Source organism: Mercenaria mercenaria, chromosome 2 (assembly GCF_021730395.1).
Source record: "Mercenaria mercenaria strain notata chromosome 2, MADL_Memer_1, whole genome shotgun sequence".
NCBI lineage: Eukaryota > Metazoa > Mollusca > Bivalvia > Venerida > Veneridae > Mercenaria > Mercenaria mercenaria.
Genome location: NC_069362.1, coordinates 44999994 through 45008589, shown reverse-complemented (window position 1 = coordinate 45008589; position 8596 = coordinate 44999994). Strand labels below are relative to the sequence as shown.

Sequence of the window (8596 nt, the reverse complement as noted above, 5' to 3'; positions counted from 1 at the left end):
CTTTAAGCTAGTACCGCCCAGTCAGTAAACACAAGTATTGTAAATCAACTATTTTTAGTGTACAAGCGACCAAACGAGCGTATGTTTGGTTAGTGAACCTACGTTGTTAGGAAAGTTAACCACGAAAGTCCTATAAAAAGATTAACCAGTGACCTTTCATTAAACTATGACGGAGGTCTCGAGAATGTCCTGCATCTGTATTTGCTTGCCTTTCTGCACATAAGGTAGCTACATCCAGCTTTGCTTGCCTGTCTGCACGTATGACCCATCTGCACAAGTTCGTTCCGCGTATCTGTACATAAGGCTATTTTTGCTGCTTGCTTTTCTGCTACACAGGTTAATGTATCCAGCTTTGCTTGCTTATCTGCACGTAAGGCCGCTACGTCCGGTTGTGTTTGTCTGCACGCAAGGTCGTTGCGTCCGGCTTTGCCGGCCTATATGCACATATGCCGCTACGACTGGCTCTGCTTGCGTTTTTACATCAAATTTCGCTGCGTCCGGCTTTGCTTGCTTATCTGTATATAATATCCATGCGTCTGGCTTTACTTGTCTATCTGTACTTAAGCCCGCTGCGTCCAGCTTGACTTGCCCATCTGTACGTAAAGTCGCTGCGTTCAGCACGATTTGCATGTCTGCAACACTGCGTCCGACTTTGCTTTGCTATCTGCAAGTAAGGCTGCTTGTTGGCCTCTGCGTCATGCTTTTCGTCTGCCTTCTTACTGACAGCAGTGATGTATTCATGCTATTTCATTTTATCAACTTCCGAGAAAAGATGTAGGACACAAACGATATGCACAACTAGATTTGAAACCATTATTCGTAAAAAATGTAATGGAGACAGACAAACAGACAGACGGATGGACGGACAGACGCCGGCTTTTAAATAATGAAAAATATATATGCCCCTCAAGACTATGATTGTGATATTGGTGGTGATCATAATGACAAAACATGATGTTTCAAAATCTGTAAAATTTGTAAAATGAGATTCTCTTGTTCACCATTTAGGGGCAAACACCTCTGTCACATAAACGTGATTAATAGAGTCTTATTTCACACGTATGTGAAAATGTTTTAAATAAAATTCTATATTCGTATCGATACATACGTCAGTCTATAATTACAATAAAGCATCTGAGGAATTTGATGGCGTAAGTGTAGGTCTAATAGGCGATTCAAATAAATCTAGTTTTCGCTCTGTACAGCATTTTCTTTAATTTATTGTATTACCTTGCTGAATAACCTGACGAGTCTTGCTTGGCATATTAGTAGCATTTGCATCACGAAATATTTACGTTTACACGTTATTTGTCATGGAAACATAGAAAATACCTCATAGTCCATTTAAATCTGAGCACTCATTTTCCGGCTTGTTCGACTGAAAATAATTCCCTGGCATTAATAATAAAATTAAACTTGACCCATCAACATTTTGAAAAAGGTCTTGATGTGTTTTTAATTTTGTATAAGAGAATGAACGCCTTTATAGTTTATATAGTCTGCCTATGCCTACAGATAAATACCGAAAGAGGCAATGCCCCCCTTTTCTCCGGCCATTCCAGTAAGTTTGGTAACACTGTTACTGTCTTGAAATTCTAACTTAGGGTCAGTTTCAGCAGAAAGCGCTGATGGATAATGGATATTTTACAGTCCTTTTATTTGATTTTTATAGTTAGGCGTACAATTTGTACTGAAAGTGACTAATAAAATCTGTAAAAAGATCCCTTTGAAGCATAGAATGCTGAATGTTGAATGGGCTTCATGATCCCCAAGGACCAGAAAAGATAACAACACTGAATCCAGCCTATATAAGCCTAATTCGTTGGTAAACTCCATTTAAGCTGGTCTTCAGTACTGATGTTCAAAGACTTCCACGTCTGTGCACCCGTTTTCAACTGTCCTGTTGTCCGTATCATTGTATGTATATTGAATGTTGTCTTGAGTGTGTGTTTGGGTTTTATCCCCCTTCCTTTCCCTACCCATTTGGTCCGCTTCACTCAGTTTTAAAATGTTTCATTACATATAGAATGTCACACCGTGTGTTGTATCTTTCCACTACAGTTTTATGTTAGCCGGCTTTGTGGTGTGTGGCTCTGGTTGCGATTGCTGTAATCATTGCTTCCAAGGAAGTAACTCTTTATGATTGTTCCATCTTCATAGACAGGCAATTAAAATGTTGGATAAAACATATATGTCTGCAGCATGAACTGCCGAAGTGTGTTGTCTAGAACTGTACCATCTTTTTTTTGAAGAAACATCAAGTACGAGAGGAAAATAAACAGAAAAGTGTCTTGAAAAAGTTATGGTAATTGCATTATCCTCTCATTACTATCCATCATTATATAAGATGTCAATACGAAATCCGGTTTGTGCCGCGCTGAATGTCAACTTTCGCACTTTGAGGGCGACACACGACAATCAACGCAACACACGACAATTTACAATGACACACGACATTTTGACATTTGATGTTATCATTGTCGCTCTAGGTTTTGGCAAAAGATATTGCAGTAAAATTGAGTGTCGTTATTCATTATCGAGTGTCGTGTCCGGTGTCGCGTTTAATGTCGTATGTCTTGACGTGCATCGAGTTGATTGTCGTGTGTCGCCCTTAGAACGCGACATACGACAATGTACAACGACACTCGGCATTATATCGCGAAAATATCATGGAATTGTTGACTTGTCTTTTTCTTTAACCGTGGCACACGACATTACACGCGACACACGGCTACGAGCAACGACGAACGACAGTCTTTCGCGCAAATGTCGCGAAATTGTCGTGTCCCTACCAGTGTGCTAGAGAATTAACAAACTAACAAAATGAATGTTAAAACTGTAAATTGTTATTGCCACAGTATCACCTCCAAACAGACACTGTAAGACCATCAAAAATTAAATGTCTTCATTCGCCTAATTGCCTGCGGACATTTAGATTTTTCTTGCCTGCTAACAGCTTTCTTAATTAGAGCTTTTCCATGTGTAAAGTGCTAGAATGTTTATTTAGGTAATGATAAGTGTCTGATATTAAAACCTTTCTCGGCCATAATGTCATCTCCTGGTTTTACTTAGCAAAGAACTGAGAAGTCTTGACGATACTAACATCAGACACAGATCCGCTATACAGATTTGAAATAAAAGTGATAGTTCCAGTTGGTGAAATAGCAATCAACTGCAATATGGCAATATGTGTTTGCATGTTTATGATTTGACCATGTGAGCTTCTGTGCCACAGGTCTTATAGGCTTCTTCACAAAGTACTCAGTGCAATCCATGACAGCTCTGGTATATGGGTATTTGGAGAAATCACTTGGCAAGTTTGACTTTGCTAAATCCTTTGTTGGCCAGATACGCAAGCCTTTAAAACAGTGGTCCAATAAATTTGCCACATATAGAAAAATATCTACCGACATGACTTGCAGAAACATTAAAACAGGTATGAGTCATATCCATTGCAAAATTTCACGAGTCAAATTATTAGTACCTCAAAATGTATTTTCCTCTTTCTGCCTATCTTCATACCAGATACATGTCCCCTGTGGCCATCCCACAATTTTGAGTTCCGAGAAGCGGGTTGAATCTGTTCAAACAGCAATTTTACAAGCTCAACAGTTAGCACATCAGTGTAATGAAAAAAAAGTTTATCACTACTCAGAATATTTTCTACAAATGGATTACATTTTTGTGTTTTACATGCCATGCCTTTTTGTTTCAATTACATGTGTTAGAGATTCACCTGGAGGGGATTACTTTTATTTACACTGTCCCGCGTCTTTGGAACATGGTGGGGATAAGAGTGAGGTTGGGTGCGCACCATAAACCGGTTTAAGATCCCCAGTGGTGCTTTTGCCACTGACATTTCCAAGGCGGTGCCCCACTGTGTTCCTTTGTTTGTTCGTTTTGTTCTCTTGTGTAGGCTTTGTGTGTGTGCGCGTGTATGTGTATGTGTTCCTTTGTTTGTTCGTTTTGTCCTCGTGTGTTGTCTTTGTGTGTGTGTGTGTGTGTGTGTGTGTGTGTGTGTGTGTGGTGTGCACATCTGCGTGCTGTAGGTTTCGTTTTGGGGAGGCTGCGATTTTGGTACGTGGCATTCCCTGTTTGATATTTGTCTTTGTTTTTGTAAGCATCAGTTTGCACTGACTTATGAAAATTGTAATTACAATCCTGAGGTTCATTTTAAAGACGTTCACACTTTTCAAATCTATTTTTCTTATAATTTTCACAATTGTCAAGGAGACTGTCAAAATTTGGTAGGGTTATGTTTTTAACATCTGAACAGACCATGGAGCTTTAGACTTTTTCAGAAGTGTCTTCTTAGTTAACGGCGTTTAGATTCACAGTTGATTATCTCTGCTGCACACTTTCTATTTGGTGTTGGTTTTTCAAAAGGGGTGGCTGGAACAGGATCTAGTTGACCAGTTACAAAATGCTGAAGATATAAAGTAAAAATAAAAACAAAAGTATCTGCATAAGTTACAGAAAAAGGGGAGGAGCATAAATATTAAATTCAGTATGCAAGTCTTGAAGATCGAGATAATAAAGACATTACATTACTCATCTTCACATACAGGGGTGCATGATCAATTGATATCTCAACATGCCGGAATGGGTACACTGTGAGAAAATTTTGATAATGGAAATCTTAGCATTCTAAGAAGATTCAAGCAATTATTCAGTAATATAAGAGACAGACGAATATAAATTATTTATAAGCTTGAGAGTATATCTTTAATCTAAAATATTCAGGAATATGTAGATATATGCTGTTTTCTCATATTCTCAGGTGCCTTATGGATTGTTTTCTTTCCAAGAACAGAAAAACCATTTCATAAACAGCAGCTTGGTGTAATTTTGTAGAAAATACACGTGTCTTTCAGAATGAATCATTAGATGTTACAGTAATTATCCCGATTAAATATTTTGAAACAGTACTTGATACCACCATGATACGGCCATTTTCAAATAAAAATTAGGACGTTTGATTTGTAGTACCTTTTCTTCCGTTTTCATTGATAAGTTGGTACTTATGTACTCTATATGTTCTAAAATTGTTCAGATTTCAGTAGAAAATAGTGTTTTCTTGAATTAAATTAATGTAACCATGGACACGAATCCTGTAACCTATATATCTAATGATTTTTTTTGTTGGGTTTAACGTCGCACCGACACATGATAGGTCATATGGCGACTTTCCAGCTTTAATGGTGGAGGAAGACCCCAGGTGCCCCTCCGTGCATTATTTCATCACGAGCGGGCAATATCTAATGATAGAGGACATTAAGGAAAATTGCAGATATCATTAAAAGTTTTCGTGAAAACGTTTGTCTGGTTTCGCGAAATTTTGTTATAATAACTTTTGTGAAGTTGTCTCAGTTCAGAACAAATTTTGCTTTCATGAACTTTGATCTAGTTGGCTATTTTTTAACGTTCTTTAAGTGGTGTCAGTTCAGAGCACTAACTAGCATAATTTCGTGTAAACATATTTAACTAGTCTTCATGATACGTTTCTGTTTTCATGAAATACTCCATTATCAACGAGAAAACTTTCTTCACTTTCGCGAAAGTTTTCATGACAACCAAAAGCTAAGTAGTGACTACCCAGGATTGGAAAGTAGCAAAACTCTATTCTACCGCACCAGTCGATAAAATGCCAGCAAAGGGCTCTTTTCTTTTGAAAGTATTACTTTGATTTTAATAAACTAAACACTTTCATTGTTTAAGCTGAAAAAATCAGTATGATATAACTAAATAGACAAACAATCTTAAACATAATCAGTTTGTCAATTTCATCTGCAAAGTTAAAATGAAATGTTGGTTAGTTAAATATGGACAACTGAAACATAGAAACCAAGCCAACAATTAAAATGTATTTCACGTAATAATGGCCGAGTTCTTCTGTGAAAACAAAATTGCCAGCTAAATCATCTAAAGATTGTTCCTATTTAAAATGAGTTAATTAAGCGTACGTAGACAAAAGCCAAAGAAAACAGGATAAAACATAGATCCTCTCAAAAATGCGACAATCATACACACATTAAGAAGAGCATTTATACCCATTTACATTTCGTAAAGATGAAATATGATTGTAAGTTCAGTACTATGTAAACAAGAATCTTGCCGAAGTGGCTACTGACCGTGCTGTGGCGGCTACTGCACCGCCGCCGTTAATTATAGCTGGTCCGAGAGTTCCGGAAGATGCATACCAGCAGCCATATAACCAATATAACCAGCAGAACTAACTCCCAAAGCACTGGGTGAAATAATTATTCCCCCAAAAAGCATAACTCTCCACACTTCAGAAGCAAGAACTTTGCCAAGGGCGTGTGCTAAAACTGACAGCTGATGTCGTAAATACCCAATGCCATTGTATTTGTCTATGTATGCTTGCAACACACGTTTGTGTTCTTTTATCCATGGGTAGTGATATGTTTTGTTTCCTTTGTCAGACATGGCTTCTATCAAATCAATAAAAACGTTTATAGGATTAATCTGATCATTGTTCTCTATCCTTACTATTCGTCCTCCGCAACTTTTTACAAGCTTAACTATCATTCCTGACTGCTTCCAAAACTTTTCGAATTCCTGGTCTGAATCAAACTTATTTCCATGTGTAAATACAACAATGCAGTGATCAAACACTTTCTCGCCAAATGCAACACGAAGTAAATCTATAGTGTATTCTTCATCTTTTGTAATACCGGTTTCGGAGCTAAATACCAACAGAAATGCATGTGGTTCTGGACAGATCTCTACTGACTGTTGTATTTCCAACAATTGTGTCCCTAGTGATACATCAGTGCCCAGTAACCCTGGAGTTTCTAACATGGTGTAAGTGTTTTTATAGGAACTCGGACTGTTACAAGTTTGGGACACTGTGATCAGACTACTGTCTGCTTTGAAAGCTTCCTTACCAAGGCAAGTGTTACCTGTTGAACTTTTGCCATTGCCTTTTTTTACCAATCAGTACAATTCGTCTTCCCATTGCTGCGTTGGCCACAGTCAACGCTAAAACATACAGCATATTATAAGATGTAATCAAGTAAGATATGTTGTTTAAAATTAAAGTCAAAACTAAAATTTTATTTATGCTAAAATAAAGATCTTAAATCGACAAGCTGCCATTTTTTATTTGCCTTCTCCTCTTTTCCGTCGCCTTGTGTGCTCTGTATTCATATTTAATTTACCACCTATTCTAAAGCATTTACATAATAATGTAATACTGATGAAATAGTACTTACTCGAGCTCTCATTGCAGTCATAATAAGAAGAGTAAAAGTTAAAAAGTAGTAAATGAATCAGTTACACATCGCTGATGATAATTCAGTTTGGCTACGCCCTTGTATTATGTTGATGTATTGAAACATTGCTCAACTATCTCTTATTTCTTAAGTAAAGTAAAGTTGTATTAGTCTATATAATAGAATATAAGGCATTTATTTATACTATTTACGCCAAAATAAGTTATTTTCTTCTCCTTTTTTTGTTTATAAGTCAAACATCTTACGTCTAGGTTGAAAAGTTTAAATGTATCATTTATTACTTCAACAGAATTTTCAAGAAAAGTATGAATAATCTGAGGACCCTGAATGAAAACTTCAGGCCCAACTCGTAATGAAATTTCCAACGCTCTTATAAATTTGTCTTTTAACTGTTGTCTTGTGTAAAATGGCTATTTGCACTTTGCATTTAATAGAACCTTTGGAAGCTTCTGGATTTGGAATGCATTTTCTCCTTATACTAAAACTGTAGGAGTCACCCATAGTAGAAACCATTGGCGACTATAAATAAAGTTAGGCTCACAAATAGCAAAGATGTCATTCTCATATTTTGCCTTCTCTTTAAACGACAGAAGACTATAGGAATGCCCTCTGTCCGTCCGTTCATCTGTTCGTCTGCAAATCTGGCTCCTGCTATTACTCAAAAAGCTTTCAAGGTAGGTTCATGTAACTTAGTAAGTAAATAAAGGGCAATATGTAGATTGTATACATATATAACTTATGGTTGTAGTCATAGGTCAAGGTCACTACTGAAGGTCAAGTGAAATTGTTTCCACTCCATAACTTTTATATGCATTGATGGATTATCTTAGCTCTATACACAAACGTTCCCCATGATGAGACAATCTGTCTAACACATGATCTATCCTTGTATGTGAAAGATTAAGGTCACTATTAAAAGTCAAGTAAAATGTTGCAGTCTGATCAAGATCTGTACTATTCGCCATTCATTCAGTATCCTTTTGTTAAATACCCCTTTAACAATTAATTATACTGTCCAAATAGAAAGCTGAAATATGATTTTAGTAATTTTAAGATGCAAACATTGTCTTTGTATTTCTGTCAGTCATTTTCCCCCATTTCCCCAACACTCCCATCCTTTCCTCCAGCCCGTCTCCTCTGTGTAGTATGTTGCAAAAAATCTAAAACTCCGTCTGTTATATATTCCACTATAATTACACTTTATTTGTGACAGGCCTACTTTGCGATGTATGGCCCTGACTATAAAATCTACCATTGCCTATTAATTTCTGATCGTATTATATCATTCCATTTAAGAACGAACGCATATTTCTTGTTGCAAAGCGGATTATTATTCTATT

General features: G+C 36.9%; 1 protein-coding gene across 1 annotated transcript; it reads right to left on the bottom strand.

Moving 5' to 3' along the window:
• Positions 1-6165: 6165 nt before the first annotated feature.
• Positions 6166-6822, bottom strand: LOC128549144 (uncharacterized). Its single transcript, XM_053525510.1, has one exon. It carries the CDS (start codon positions 6820-6822, stop codon positions 6166-6168), a length of 657 nt encoding a protein of 218 aa, XP_053381485.1.
• Between the last annotated feature and the right edge of the window lie 1774 nt (positions 6823-8596).

Coding starts and splice junctions, on each gene's coding strand:
- LOC128549144 (XM_053525510.1), bottom strand. CDS start 6,822: ATGTTAGAAACTCCAGGGTTACTGGGCACTGATGTATCACTAGGGACA.